The 14,316-nt window shown below is 45.8% G+C and overlaps 1 protein-coding gene across 2 annotated transcripts in view; it reads left to right on the top strand.

Annotated features, from left to right (window-relative positions):
- Positions 1-14,316, top strand: part of ASTN2 (astrotactin 2) — a 912,698-nt gene that overhangs the window by 276,889 nt on the left and 621,493 nt on the right. For both annotated transcript variants that reach the window (XM_029202991.1, XM_029202990.1), the window contains exon 4: positions 9,916-10,068. In XM_029202991.1, the coding sequence (XP_029058824.1) occupies positions 9,916-10,068 (153 nt within the window). The remainder of the gene's footprint in view (positions 1-9,915; positions 10,069-14,316) is intronic.

The raw sequence follows: 14,316 nt of genomic DNA, 5'->3' as shown, positions 1-14,316 counted from the left end.
ACGCCCCCCCTCCCCCTCTCCCTCTCCCTCTCCCTCTCCCTCTCTCTCTTTCTCTTTATATATACATATGTAATCCCACATGTTTGCCACCGTGTGCCTTACATTCAGGACCTGGTGATCTCTTAGAGGTCACAGCACAAACTTGATGAGAATGAAAGAGCAAGATATGAGAGTGGACAGGGGGCCATGAGCAGAAGATCAATTTCCAGGCTTAGTGTAACAGCCATACCCAGGTCCCAGGTTAGGCTAGATCCACGGTGTAACCATGGGGGTTGGCTGACGTAGAGTGCAAGCCCTGTGTGTCCCTGGGGTCAGGGAAGATGGTGAGATTTATACATGAGAGCACAATAGGGAGTTAGAGTCCTTAGTCAAAGGCACTGAGTTACCCAAAAGGGAAATGGAGAACCTATTCTGTATTAAGCTTTGACTCAGTGCAAGGCCTTCTGCAAGCTTATGTCACTTAAACTTACTAACAGGAATGATAATAGAGGCTGTTACTTTGTTGAGTGCTTAACCCATTTTACATACTGTGCTAAGCACTTTGCATATATTACTGCTTTGAATCTTAACCAAACCAAGTAAACAGACAAACAGAACCCCACAATTCTTGAGAGAGATTTATGCTCAAGGTTTTACATGGAGAACTGAGGCTTAGAGAAGTTAAGTCCCATAATGAATAAGTGATAGAAGGAAGGTTAAACCCAGGTCTGTCAGATTCCTAAACCACATGCACTTGCTAAACCCAGGGTATCTGAGATAAATATAAAAGGCACAGGAAAGGGTAGTGAGGCTGGATAGCAGGACTCTCAAAAGAGGTGGACATTTTGAACTGTGGTCTGGGAAAGGAGGTAGGAGTCCGCGGAAAGAGCCAGACCAGCCTTCATAGCTCAAAAGATGGATTTTCTTTATAATAAAATCATCGCTCATGTCAAGCTCTTGAAAAACCAAACTGTGTGGGATTTTCCCTACAATTCTTGCCCCTTTTTCCTGCTGATGCTACTCTTTATGTCATCCTCTCCACCTGGTTCTGCATTCTTTAAGGGTCGGGCAAGTTCACATCTCCTCTGAGGATTTTCTATAGCTTTTCCACATGCAAAAGGAATTAGAGGATACATTTTCAGCCGTCTCATCACCGGGCATTTAGCACACTGTGTTTTTCTTATCTTTATCTGTCTCTTCCATTAAGCAGTGTTGTGTTTTAAAGAAGGCTCGACATTCAGTTCATCGCTGTGTCCCCAGTGCCCATCTCTGGATACAGCACCCAGTAATGGTGTTGGGTGAAGAATTCCAGTTGTAGAATATAGGTGGCCCTCTAGTCACAGGGAGTGCTGAGCCATATACATAGCCTTCCTGTGCAGTTATAGAAAGGATGAATCTAGGAAAAGAATCTGACTAGTGACTGCGAGTTCCATCAGATTCTGGGCACGCACATGCCACCCGGGGTTGGGTAGAAGACCTGTATTTGCTATGTCTGACGGTTTAAGATCTTTTTGGCAGTAACAGTATTAACTCTCATCTTTAAAATGCTTACTCTGTATCAGCATTTGTGATAAGCATTTTAACATCTCATTTAATCCAAAAACAGCTTTATGAATTTGGAATTGCAAGCCCCATTTTAACACTTGGGGAAGCAGAGGCTCTGAGCGGTTAAGTGATTTGCCCACGTTTTGCAGCTGGTAAGACACATAGCTCACATTCCAAACTATGGCCAATTCCAAAGCCTTTCCATAGCCATGCCTTGCCACCAAGGTGGTAATAAAGTGACCAGGAAGTCTTCGGCCCAGCCTATCTAGTTACTTGACCTTTTCTCCCTTGAATAGCACTTGTTGATTTGTGGTATCAACTCCAGCCCACCCTTTGGAAATCTCCTTTGCCTCTATGGTCTCTGTAAAATGGGGGGTGGTAAAGACAGCATTAGCTGAGAGAGTTGAAAGTGCTTTGCAGACTGAAGCAAGCAGTGCCTGTGGTTATTGCATTCATCTTGTTAAAGGCACATTTCATTTACATTTATAACTACAAGGCCATGGAGCTGGAAGGAATCTTCAAGACCATCTGTGTCCTGGCTAGGAACTGTGGAACCGGCTCCACAGAACCTGGATAGTATTGTGTTTCTAACAGAGCAGAGGAAAATATCACTACGTTTAATTCAGTCATTCAAACTCAGTGCAGTTCTCCAGCGGAAATTATGATCAGCCTACAAGTCTGCAGTATGAACTGACGGACCCAAGGTAGTGTATGTAAGAAAAGGCCAGTCCCAAGTTTTCCGATGTATGTTTGTTGCTGTTTGTTCATTTGTCTTGTCTGCTGGCACTCGTTTGAAGATAAGCTGTGCCAGGCACCAAAGGTTTAAGAAAATATATGGAAGAAGAAACTAAAAAGGAAGAAAATCCTATCCATCAAGTTTATCCCTGAGAATTGGGAAGAGCTGGCCATGTTTAAAAAATGCGTACATGGGTTTTAAATGTATTCTAGTCATGGAGCATTCTCATCTGGCTAGGGAACACTGGCTGGCTGTTTTTCTTTGCTACTCTTTTCTTCTTTCATGAGAAGATGACTCCTGTATGAAATGGAATTTCGGGTTCTGGAACTGGATTCTCACAACTTCCAAATTTGATGGTTCTTTGCATTTATACCAGGTCTTCCTAGCTGAGGTGTTCCTTAGGGCTGGGATGTCTTCTCTTATTACCTAATCCCCCCACAAACCTGACATTTGAGTGTGCCCAGCCCAAAGCCTGGATATGAAAATTGAGGTCTATATTAGGGTTCTCCAGAGAAACAATCAATAGGAGATGTAAATATAGACACGTGTAGATACATCATCTTTTGGTTATATACATCCCATCGGTCTATCTGTCTATCTATTGATATCTAGAGAGATTCAAAGAATCATCTCATGTGACTGTGGAAACTGACAAGTCCACAATTTTCAAGGTAGGCTAGGAGGCTAGAAATCCAGGGAAGAGTTGTTACAGCTCAAGTCTGAAGGTAGCCTGCTAGCAGAGTTCCTTTCTCCTTGCGGGAGGTCAGTCTTTTCTCTGTTAAGGCCTTCAATTGGATGAAGCCCACCCAGATTATGGAGGGTTGTTTTATTCAAAAGCTACTAATTTAAATACTAATGTCACCTAAAAAAGACTTACACAGAAACATCTAGGAAGATATTTGATTAAACATCTGGGTACCACAGCTTTGCGAAGGTGACACGTAAAATGAATCATCATAAGATCTGAGGTTAAAACGATCCTAGAATTTGGGGAAATGGGGTGGGGAAGTAGAAATAGGAGACTTGAGTGCTGGACCTTGGTCCGCTGCTGACTTTTATCATGACTTTGTCTCATGGTGCCTCTGTTTTCACATCTGTGTAAAAGGGAAAATGTATATTCTCAAATAATTTTGAAAGTGAATATCTTACAATGCAGATGCCTTTCACAATGAATGAATGAATGAATGAATGGATGGATGAATGAATGAATGGATGGATGGATGAATGAATGGATGAATGAATGAATGAATGGATGAATGAATGGATGGATGAATGAATGGATGAATGAATGGATTGAGCAATCATAAAGCTGAAGAGTGAGAGAAACTTGGGTTGTGACCACTCTTGATCACTTACTGTGTTCCAGAAGCTCTGTTAGACAATTATGTACATAATTATGTTTAATCCTCCCAACAACCCTGCAGGCATTCAGGGAAACTGAGAGTTGTAAAAGAGGAGGGAGTGGCTCTAGGTCACACAATGGCAGAGCTGACATTGGAACTCGAGTGGGCTTTCTCACACTTTGCACTAGGCAGTATGGCCAAGTAATACCCACCTGTTGCTTTGTTCTCTGAACATAGTTCTGTAGTGAGACAAAACTGACAACGCGGGGCATGAGCTGAGCCTAGGACCTCCAGGCTGGACAGTCTTGACCATCGACACTGAACAAGGTTCCTTGGCAGAGCAGGTCAGACTCCAGTCAAGTTGAGCCCCTGGCTCCAGCCAGGACCAGATCGCCAGGGGCTCCTTGCCCAGATGAGTTAAGAGGGGCTGAGCTTTTCGAGTCACTTTCCAGGCCCAGAGAAGGCACATCCAAACTCAAAGGCTGGGATATCCATGTCCATCCACCAGGAAGGACAGAAGGAGTATGTGTACGGTGGTGCAGTGAATGGAGCCCGGTCATCAGAGTTATCATAACCTGAGTCTAAATCCCAGCTCTGCCATTGTTAAGGGTGCGACCCCCGGAGCTTATTTAACTTCTCTGAGCCTCAATTTCCTCATTTTCAAGTGGCTAATGACACTTAGCTTTCAAAGTTGTTAGGAGGAATAAATGAGAAAACATAAATGCCAGCTTCCTTGCCTGGCAGAGAATTGGTGAAGTTTTCAAGAACTGTGAATTTTCTTCCTATGTAGGCTGGGTGAGTCTAGAAAAATGAAAGAGGGTGATGATAAAGGTGATATAGGAACTTGAACCCAAACCCATACAAGTTACAGTGATAGAACATCCCAGGCTGCGCCGGGGAAAGAACAGCGCGTGAGCGTTTGAATGTGGACTTGGTGAATGCCAGTGTAGACAGGGCATGTAGTGTCTGTTCTCCAGGGTCGAGTATCAGGCTGAAGCTTGCCTGGTGGCTGGAAACAAACACAACCCTTATGCCTTTGCAGTGGTACTCGGGGTCTGCCTTCTCCTTTCCCTTCTCTCGCTGTCTCTGTCTCCTCTCGTGTCCGTCCTACCCTTCCCTTTCTGTTCCCTCTTTATTATTTTCCAGATCTCTCCCCTCCTTTCCACTTTTCTTTGCTTCCCTTTTCACCCCCTGCCCTTGATTACTGAGCAGTTTTCCTTTCCATTCTTGTTTTCTCTCCCTCCTCCTTTTTTGTCTCCTCTTTTCTCTCTCTGTCTTGGCTTGGGGGCCGGGGCTTCTCTCCTCGGTCCCCAGTGCTTCATTCCCATTAAGCTTGACAGTCTCTCATATGTCAATTAGAAAGGGCTGCTTCCCCCTCTTCACCCTCCCTTTCCTGGGCCTGCTGTGATGCTCAGATCAAGCACCATCTGTTGCATTCATCTAGGCGACGGGTGAGCATTTTGCTGCTCTGGGGAGGCAGAGCTCAGCGGGTACCAGGAGGTAACGTGGCTTGTTTGGACAACTTGATATATTGATATTGATGGAGCTACCAAATGGGATTGAGAGGGATGGGGGCAGGAGAGAGTGGTACAGAGGATGAAATAGGCCGTGGATGGGTTTGCATAAGCACCTCCCCCTCTAAGCCTGTCTGGGTTCTTGGCACTGTCGCCAAGGCGAGAGCAGCCAAACAGATGGATGGGATTTGCCACAGTCGGGATCAGAAACCCTTGCAGCTCCCTTGCAGCTCAGGGGAGCAAACCTTGCCTCTCCGAGTGTCTTCCTCTCCTCCCCGCTGGTCAAATCTGCACCAGCTTAGGAGAAAGTAAAGCAGAAATAACAGGATGGGCAGAGGCTGACCTTTAGGAATTGCTGAATGTCAGAGCCTCGATGCAAAGGGATGAGGTATCAGTCAAGGTTCCAGCTGGGCAAAGAAGGCGCCCTCCAATGGGATTTCTAGGCGAAGTTCAACGAAGCTACTATTTATAGAGGTGTAGACAGAGTGAAGAGAATCAATGGGGAGGGGGTATTGAGGCACCAGGAAAAATAACTATCAGGAAGCCACCACTAATTCCTAGAACTGAAGGTACAGGGAGAGGACATGGTTTTACTGGAGTCTGGGAAAAATGGATTTGTGGAAAAGGGGCCCTGGCAGAAGCTGTGATTGTTGAGTGTCCCCGTCTCTATCAGAAATACGATGCAGAAACAGGAAAGGAGTAAGGGAAGACATCCCCTCAAATTCCCTCCTCCCATATCCTGCCAGAGCATCTCCCTGGGCAAACTCACCTAGTAGCCAGATAAGAAGGATCTGTGAAATAGCCCATTGAGGGTCTGCTCCAGGCCATAGAGTGGGGCAGAATGAACCTGTGGGTGGATGGATCTGGGGGCGCAAAGGGAGATCAGGCAGTGCAGATCAGGAACGGTCACATGTTCCATAGCCTCCCCTGTGCCAGAAGCTAACATGCTTCACCACTACACACACTCCCTCTCTGCCTGTTCCAAAGAACACGTGAGCAGAGCCTCCACAGGGTCCAGTTGTCTCTTGTGAGTGCGAGACCCACATAACTTGCTGTCTGCTCAACGCCTCTCCATGTAGACATCTGGGAGGCACCAAGTGCTCTCACCTAAAACCAAACAGTTCACTCCTCTTTCAGTGTCCCTCCTCTCACTGAGAGGTACCATCGTTCTGCCTCTGTGGATGCCAGAAGGCCAGGAGTCATCCTCTCTACCTCGCTCTCCCTTATCCCCCTTTTCCAATAAATCACCACATTCTCAGGGAGGGGTACCTACAAAATAACTCTCAAATGTGCTCCCTGCTCTATCTCCACTGCTCCAACATCTCTGTCGCTACTCTCCCTCCTGCTCTATCCCTATCTCCACCTCTACTACCTGGCATCTCCTACATGGACTTCTGTAATATGGTACCACCTTCCTAGTTGGTCTTCTCACTTCCATTTCTGTCCTTCCCCAATGCATCCTTTCTACTGCCAGAGCAATCTTCTCTAAGTGAAGATCTGATCAAGCCACTTTCCTATCTAAAACCTTCAGTATGTTCTATTCTTAACAAGGCCCAGAAGAGTTAGGGTCAAGGTGGGGGTTAGGGTGACGGTCAAGGTTAGCGTTAGTATTAGGATTTCCTGCCTCTCTAGCATTATCTCACACCGCTTGCTTTCAGCATTTCAGCCGCAGTGGTGACTGCAGCCCCTTGCATATTCCCTCTTCCCGAGGGGTCTTGGTTTAGACTCTTTCCTCTGACTCCTTTGCTTTCGTCACCTCCCCCCTCCCCCGCAGCTCCCCTGTCACCTTATTATCTCATACTCTTTCCAGATCTTAGTCACACTGGTCACTTCCTTGAAGCAAGTTTCCATGGTTTTCCTAGACAGGGTCATATTCCTCTAGTAGAGCCTCTTATATCATCTTTCACCTCTCCTTTATTGGATACATCAGTTGTAAATTTTACATTTCTCTGTCATCTATTTCATTACTGTTGGTTTTCCTGTCTACATGGTGAGCATCACGAGGGGGTTTTGTTTGTTGTTGTTTTCACCATCTTACCCTGCTATGGACTGAAAGTAAGCCTTATTAACCCCCAGTGTGACTGTGACTTTGTCTACTAGACCCGCCAGAGCAAAATGCCACAGACTGTGTGGCTTAAACAACAGACATTTACTTTCTCACAGTTCTGGAGGCTAGAAGACCGAGATCAGGGTGTCAGTATGGTTGGGTTCTAGTGAGGGCTCTCTTTTTGCCTTGTAGATGGCTGCCTTCTCTTGGTGTCCTCATGGGGAGATCTTTCTGTTCTTCTAAGGCCACAGTGCCATAAGATTAGGGCCCCGATTTTATGATCTCATTTAATCTTAATTACCTCCTAAAGATCCCGTCTCCAAATATAGTCTGCTATAGACTGAATTGTGTACTCCAAAATTCACATGTTGAAACTCTAACCTCCATTGTGACTGTATTTGGAGATAGAGTTTTTGATAGGTAATTAAAATTAAATGAGAACATACGGGTAGGATCCTAATTTGATAGGATTGGTGTCCCTATAAGAAGAGAAAGACTTCTCTTTCCCTCTCTCCCTCTCTTTCCCTTTCTCTCCCTCCCTCCCCCTCTCTCCCTCTCCTCCCCCAACATGGATGCAGCAAGGAAAGGCCACGTGAGCAGACAGTAAGAAGGCAGCCATCTTCAAACCAGAATCTGACCTGTTTATGTTATTGAGTCTATGATTTTTGTTATGCAAGTCCAAGCAGACTAAGACATATTTTCTGAAAATACTGTAGAGTGAATGAATGAGTGAGGAGACGAATGAATGCGTGAATTTTCACAGATGTGTGTGGGTCCCTCTCTTGGAGGATTCCAGACAGTGGCTTGCTCCGGACTTTTGACCACAGTTTAGCCCAACTCTTTCAATTTTGTGCAGATCACTCTCCTCTCTGGGTTTAAAGCATCTGGATTGGGTATGACAATGCTTCTCAGAATTAGACTGTAGCCTCTTGCTGGAGGGTTCTGTATCATAGGCTTGGAGTAGGGGGCCCATGTTTGGGATTTTCTTCTTGGCTTAGTAGACCTAACTGAGATACCTGTGGAGACAGATAGCAAGAGAGGCAGGTACGTTACACTACTACAGCGTCATTTGTATTGTCAATTATCTTTTCCTTAGCAAACACAGATGCCCCTCTGTGTCCCTAGAGATGAGGCTTCTCACAGAGCCCAGTACCCAAACCAGCCCTCTGGGTATGACCTACCCTGCAGACACATGTGTGTCTAAGCTGATAAACTTTCCTGGGAAAACAGGATCTCCTTGAAATTGGTGTCGGGATGTTCAGAAGCCTTCTTTGTCTACTCTGGGAAAAGCTCATCAAAGAAACAGGAATCTTTACCATATCCCATTCCTTGTCATCAGACAGCAAGTAGCTTAAACTGAAGAACTTTCCCAGCCTCTTGAGACATAGGTGGAGGGAGGGTTGAGTCTGAAGATTTCAAAGTCAGGGCTGTCTTTGGGGATTTCTCAGAACAAAGACACTGCGATCATTCAGCCAATCTTCTTTTCTTCTTTCTCATTTCCTCTCCTTTTCTTTTATGTTGGCTCTCTCCTTCTTTCTCATTTGTCTGCTTTTTTTTTTTTTTTTTTACTTTTATCTTCTACCTTTTTTCCCTCTGCCCTTCTGCCATCACTCTCTCCATTCTCTATAACTTTCTACCAGTCTCAATTTTGAAATTTCTGAAAATGTGGCTACCAGCAGCTCCTTGGAGGATATTGAAACGAAAGGAATGTTGGAGTAAGATTTAGAAGGCTTGACTCTACCGCTTGCTAGCTTGGAGCTAGTTGTATGCCTTGTTTGGGGTGGGGGGGGGACTTCAGTTTCCCCTAGTAAAAGGGGGCTCTCGTACCAAGTGATCTGCGTATCTCTGCACTGCAGTTTTGTCTCCTGAAATATTGTTTGACCCATGTACTGCCGTCTACCTTTATTGCCACTGTTCTGGTTCAGGCAATATTGTCTCTGGCTGGTTTCTGCAAAAGCCTCTGTACAGCCCTTTGTCCTTGCTTCTGTGTGTATTCTCCATACTCTGGTTAGTAATTGTTATCACAGGGGCTTAATTGGAACATGCCAGTTTCCTATTTAAAACCTTTCAATGATCATCTTTTGCCTTTGGGATAAAATCCAAGCTCCGCAAGGTGGCTTACAAGGTGTTCTGCCCTCTGCAGCCTCATCTGCTCTTCCCAGGCTCCACTGCAGCCACACTGAACTCCTTTCAGTTACTCAAGCACCGTGTTCTTTCTGGCTTCAGATCTTTGCACATGCCTCTCCTTCCACCCAGGGCACTCTCTTATCCCAAATCTTTTCAACAACTCCACCCTGATTCTATCTTCTTTGCTAATTCCTACTCCTGTTTAAGGTCTCAGTGGAGGTATTGCCTCCTCCTCCAGGAAGCCTGCCTTGACTCCCAGGATGGGTGAGCTGACCCTTCTTGGTGCTCCTGTGGTACTCTGTACTCCACTGTCACGGAGGTATTGCACAGTGTTGGAAATGCCTGGATATGTGTGCTACCAAGCTATGGATTCCTTGAATCATGGATTGTGTCAAACTTTCACCATCATATCTCAAGGGCTTGGGGCAGTACCCTTGAGAACACAGTCGGTGTTGAAGAAATAAATGTGTTAAGCCAGTAGATTAATCTCTACTGGCCCCTGTGGCTTCTGCATCACCACTGGGTCCGGGAGGGAGCTCCAGGCACTCCGGGGGGCCAGGCCCAGTCCTCCAGGGGCTGAGGGTGGGCCGAGCCCTAACCTCAGCCCCGTTGCCCACCCCGTAGCGGCAGCTGAGGTGACGCAGGAGCCAGTGGAGTCCCTGATGCAGAAGTTCAAGGAGAGTTTCCGTGCGAACACGCCCATCGAGATCGGCCAGCTGCAGCCAGCACCGCGCAGTGCCTCGGCAGGGAGGCGGAAGAGGAGAAGCAGGTCCAGAGGTAGGTCCTCCCAGAGGCTCTGGCCAGGATGTCTGCCCGCTGTGCCCAGGTTCTTAAGGTGCCGGGGAGAGCTATGCCCTCTTCCCCCTGCTTCCCTGTGCTCACAGAACCCACGCCACTGTCCCCCTGATAAGTCATCTCAGCTGAGGCCTTGGAGCGAGAGGACCTGTGTCCCTGGGTGTAAAGCTAACCTCTCTGAGCCCCAGCCGCCTCATCTGAGAACGGGAATGAATTGCCCATCTTCCAGAGAAGTTGAGAAGGTTAGCAACAATCTATGGAAAGTGCCCAGCACAGGACCAGGGTAGAGCAGATGCTCTTCAAGTTGTAGCTGGTGTCACTTTGGAGAGTGTTAGAAAGCCAGGATGTTCTCGTGGAAAACATCCTCAGACTGGGATCACAGCACAGGGTTTGGACCCACTCTTTCATAGCCTGAGTAATCTAGTGGTCAAAGCAGGAGTGCTGTGTATTAGACAGAACTGGATTCAAATTTTGGTTTTGCTGTTACCTAACCCTGTCACCTTGGGCAGTCCCTCCACTTCCCCAAGCCACTCCTCTCTGCCCAGCTTCCTGTAACATCTCAGCGCAGTGCCCAGCCAGTGTGCAACCAAAAGTAGACTTTCCCCTCTTCCTCCTTCCTCATCCTTCTCCCTGTCTCTCCTCCCAGCGTTACCATCATCATCATCGTCATCGTCTCCTTTCTCTGACCTTCTCGTGACCTTGTGTCTGGGACGAACCCCCTCACCATTTCACCATTGCCTGATTTCCCAATGTCGTCTTTATCCTTCCATGCACTCAGTGGTCTCCAGCCATTCACTCTTCCTCTTGACTTTTACTCCTCTAGTTCCTGTAACTTGATTTTGATTATGTCATTTCCCTTCTCCTGTAACTTCAGTGGTTGTCCAGGGTCTTCAGAAGTGTTCGTGCTTATGAAAATGACATTTGAGGCCCCCAAAGAGCTCCAGTCTCTCTGCTGACTCTTCTAAATCCATGTGTCCCCACTTCCACATTTCTTTCCCAGCCAGTTTCTCTGCGTGAAAACCCCTATCTAGCCCCTATGAATAGTTATTGGCACTTATTGACAGGTATTCCAGGCAGCAGGCTAAATGCTGTGCATATCTTATCTCATTTGATCCTCAGCAACCCTATGAAACAGGTACAGTGATGATGCCCATTTTACAGATGGTATCACTAAGGCACAGAAAGCTGCAGCCACCTGCCCGAAGGAACATCCTCGCAATTATCAGAGCCAGAAAGAACTAAGCAGTCTGAGTCCCAGACTTTTTTAAAAAATCAACCATTAGGTTCTATCCTGGTGAAGTCCTACCTTTCTTTCCAAGCTTAACGTGCATAACATATATTGGCAAACACATCACTGACTGTCACCATCACAGTTCACCCTGAATTCTCCCATGTGTGAATTCTCCCACATCTTTATCCATGTGTTAAGCACTGATTTCACTTTTGTGTAATATCATTTGCTTTTGTCTGTCTCTCCCTTTAGCTAGACAGTGTTCTTTGAAGGCGGGAAATATCTTATTTGAATCATCTTTGAATTTCTGGGTCTAACTCAATGTCTGCACACATAGTAGACACTTGTTATTTGCCGAGATGTCTAGGTCTTAATCCTGTGAATTCCTGTATCCGGTGAAAAACCGAGATCTACACATTTAGGTGAGATCATAAATCGAGACAGAATTTGATGATGGCGTTCCTTTTTGGAACTCGTGGTAAACCCCAGGTTGAACCATTGTATAATGATAAAGAACAGTTGTTTCGAGGTCAGCAATGTCTGAGTGCTAATCCAGCCCTGTCAATTTCAACTTGCTTAGCTTTGGAAGAGTCACTGGATGTCTCTGAGCCTGAGTTTCCTCTTCTGTAGAATAGGGATGCCAATCCCTACATCAGAGGATTGCTGTAAGGATCTGATGAAATGATGGATATAGACTACCTTGGAGTGCTGAGCTAATGTGTATTAGGAACTGAAAAAATGCTATCTTATATTTGTCATGGCTTGGGCATTCAGGATCACTTGTAATTTCACTCAGCTTTAACTAGCCATCTTTATTGCTCCAATATTCACCAAGAATCTCCTTCCCATGTCCTCGCTACAAATACGGCCCCCATAAATACACTTGACTCCAAGTCCATAACCTCCCTCCTCTTCACTATCAATCTGAATTTCTTTCCTTAGTGTCATATCCTAAACATTTTTATGTCAATGAATTCTTCCAAAAACAATCTCTTTTATGTACCATAACTGTCTTAATGAGGCCACTACTGTAAGGCATTTGGGCTGTTTCTAATTATTTGCCCATTATAAACAATGTCATGTAGAACCTTTTTTTTGCATAAAACTTGACCTTCACTTTGGAGTCTGTTTTCCCCTCTTGAATTGCAGAATTAGATTATTCATGAAATCTATTGTTTGACAGACTCTAATTGAATATCAAGTTATTTTAATTTATACGTTAGGTGGGAACTAAGAGAACTGATACAGGAAGAAATTCATTTTGTCCTCCCTTTCTTTGTCACCATTATGACCACTGCCACCTTTTATCTCCTGCTTCTGACTATACCCTCCTTGAGATTCTCCCCAAGGCAAGCCAGAGTAACCTTTTTAGAAATATAAATAAGATAAGGTCGCTGTTCAGCTTAAAATTTTTCAGTGGTTTCCTGTTATCTTCAGAACACAGTCCTAAGTCTTTGCCATGGCCTGTAGCTTCTGTTCCATCTGAATCTGTTCCTGCCTTATTGGCTCACTTGGCATTTCCTGTGCTCCAGGCACAATGCCTTTCTTCATGTCCCAGGAACACAGCGAATGGAGCCCCAGTGTAGGGTCTGAGAACTTGCTGCACTTCTCCTTGCCATGTCTCTTTTTGTCCCCCAGATTCTCTCCTGGCTGGCCCCTTCTCACCTTTCAGCTCTTAACTCAAATGTCAGCTCCTCAGAACCATTGTCCATGACTACCCAAACATGGGTACCCAAACTTTTACTCCTTTCCATCCCCAACCTGCTACTATCTGTTACATAACCATTTTTCGCTCCTTCCCTAATATTAGGGTCTAAAATCACTTTTATTTGTTTGCTTGTTTACTGTTTTCCTCTCTAAAATGTAAGCTTCATATTCATAAACCTAATACGTAGAAAGCGCTTAATAAATATTTGTTAAATAAATGAGTGCATTAACCTCAAAGATTGTGGAAAAGTGGCTTAGTTTTATAACTTTCAAACTGATGGTAGAAGAGGGATCCAGGATAAAATAAAACCTCCAAGTACAGATCTCCAGGGAATCCTATTTCCCCTAGAGATAGACTCATTGATGGATAGCACATGAAACGTGCTCAAGTGGGTGCTGTCAAAGCAGTTTTCAAAATGGCTTAATAACGTTGTGCTCACGGTTTTGCTGCCACTATTGGGTAAGGTTTTTGCAAGAGAGAGAAAGGCTAGTACGTGCCAGTCCCAGACTTCCCAACTCACACACTTTCCACCACATGTCCTCAAGATTTTCTTGGACAGAAGAAATCCGTGGTCAATAACTGTTTTGGAAATTCCGCACACGCCCTCTTTCTCTTGGAAATTCCCAAATGCATCTTCATCTGTGAAGGACCCTGGGAAATCCTGCAGTGCAGAGAGCTGGGCAGATTTGTTTAGTTCATCACCTGTAAAACCATCTTGACCACAGACTCTGCTCTTCCCCTTGGAACATGTATGAACGTCTTGCAGCACAGGGGCATCCGTAGAAGCACAGTTTTGGAAGTGCTCCATTGGCTTCCACTGACCATCAGACATCCCAGATATCACGGTCAAAATCCCCAGTCTTTCACTGTCTCTTCCCCCCGCTGCTGAAGTGGCCCTGGGCCTTCTGGCCCGGAGTGGGAACACCTGGCCTCTCTCTGCTTCATTAGGCTCTGCGCCCGGCCCATGGTGCTCAGCGGGTCCCAGCAGATGGAATGGTAGCAGAGAACCGGTGTCATGAAACTGAGCACATGCTTGAAATCAGCTCCAATGTGGTTTTGTAGTTAGGGCTTCCTCCTGAGAGACCTGGCAGATGCTGACGTGAATTGTCCTCAGGCAGACAGAGGAAAGTGGTGGAGGTCCCAACGCTGTCCTCTTGGCTGTGACAGCGTTTTATGAGGCAGCTGTTGGGTAGTCAGGTCCACAGGCAGTGAAGAGGGGGTGTTGGCTCTCAAATAAAGCAGAGGAAGATTTCTCTGGATGTGAGGAAAGGCTGCTGAGTTGCATGCAGTC

This window comes from Monodon monoceros, unplaced genomic scaffold (genome assembly GCF_005190385.1).
Source record: "Monodon monoceros isolate NGI ecotype Baffin Bay Population unplaced genomic scaffold, NGI_Narwhal_1 Super_Scaffold_5, whole genome shotgun sequence".
Taxonomy (NCBI): Eukaryota; Metazoa; Chordata; class Mammalia; order Artiodactyla; family Monodontidae; genus Monodon; species Monodon monoceros.
This window is presented reverse-complemented; position numbering and strand designations above follow the sequence as displayed.